Genomic DNA, 493 nt, shown 5'->3' with positions numbered 1-493 from the left:
GAGACCGTGCGGGAGCTGCTGGCCCAGGTGAGACCCCGGGAGGGGGGGCTTGGACACCTGGGTTCTTTACAGGCAGGACTGGACCGGGGAAGGGGGACTTAGGGCATGATGCCTGGGTTCTCTCCCCGGGTTTGGGGAATCAGAGAAAGGGAATGGGTGGGGTGGGGAACCCCGGACTCCTGGGTTCCCTGCTTCAGTTTCCCCGCCCAGCTGCTCTAGGGGAGGGGGAGTTTGGGGAGCTCTGACCCTCCTCCCCCAGGCGCGCAGGCAGCGGGCGGCCGTGCGGTGCGAGCTGGAGACGGGGCGGCGGCTGCGGGCGCAGCGGGCAGAGCTGGAGGTGAGGGGGGACCCGGGGCAGGGGGCGACAGCAGGTGGACTCCCCGCGGGGCGGCCGTTGGGGGCGGGAGCTGATGGGTCTGTGACCCCCCACAGCGATACCTGCGGGAAACGGAGACCGAGCAGTTGGGGAGGGGCGGCTGCATCGCCCAGGTAC

General features: G+C 70.6%; 1 protein-coding gene across 1 annotated transcript in view; it reads left to right on the top strand.

Annotated features, from left to right (window-relative positions):
• Positions 1–152: 152 nt before the first annotated feature.
• Positions 153–493, top strand: part of DNASE2 (deoxyribonuclease 2, lysosomal) — a 5,725-nt gene continuing 5,384 nt past the window's right edge. The window contains exons 1-3 of the mRNA XM_025203837.1: positions 153–156; positions 260–337; positions 433–489. Coding sequence (XP_025059622.1) covers positions 153–156; positions 260–337; positions 433–489 — 139 coding nt within the window. The remainder of the gene's footprint in view (positions 157–259; positions 338–432; positions 490–493) is intronic.

The sequence above is a fragment of the Alligator sinensis genome, unplaced genomic scaffold (assembly GCF_000455745.1).
Source record: "Alligator sinensis unplaced genomic scaffold, ASM45574v1 scaffold707_1, whole genome shotgun sequence".
Taxonomy (NCBI): Eukaryota; Metazoa; Chordata; order Crocodylia; family Alligatoridae; genus Alligator; species Alligator sinensis.
The sequence above is the reverse complement of the archived record's forward strand: the minus strand, read 5'-3'. Positions and strand labels throughout refer to the sequence as shown.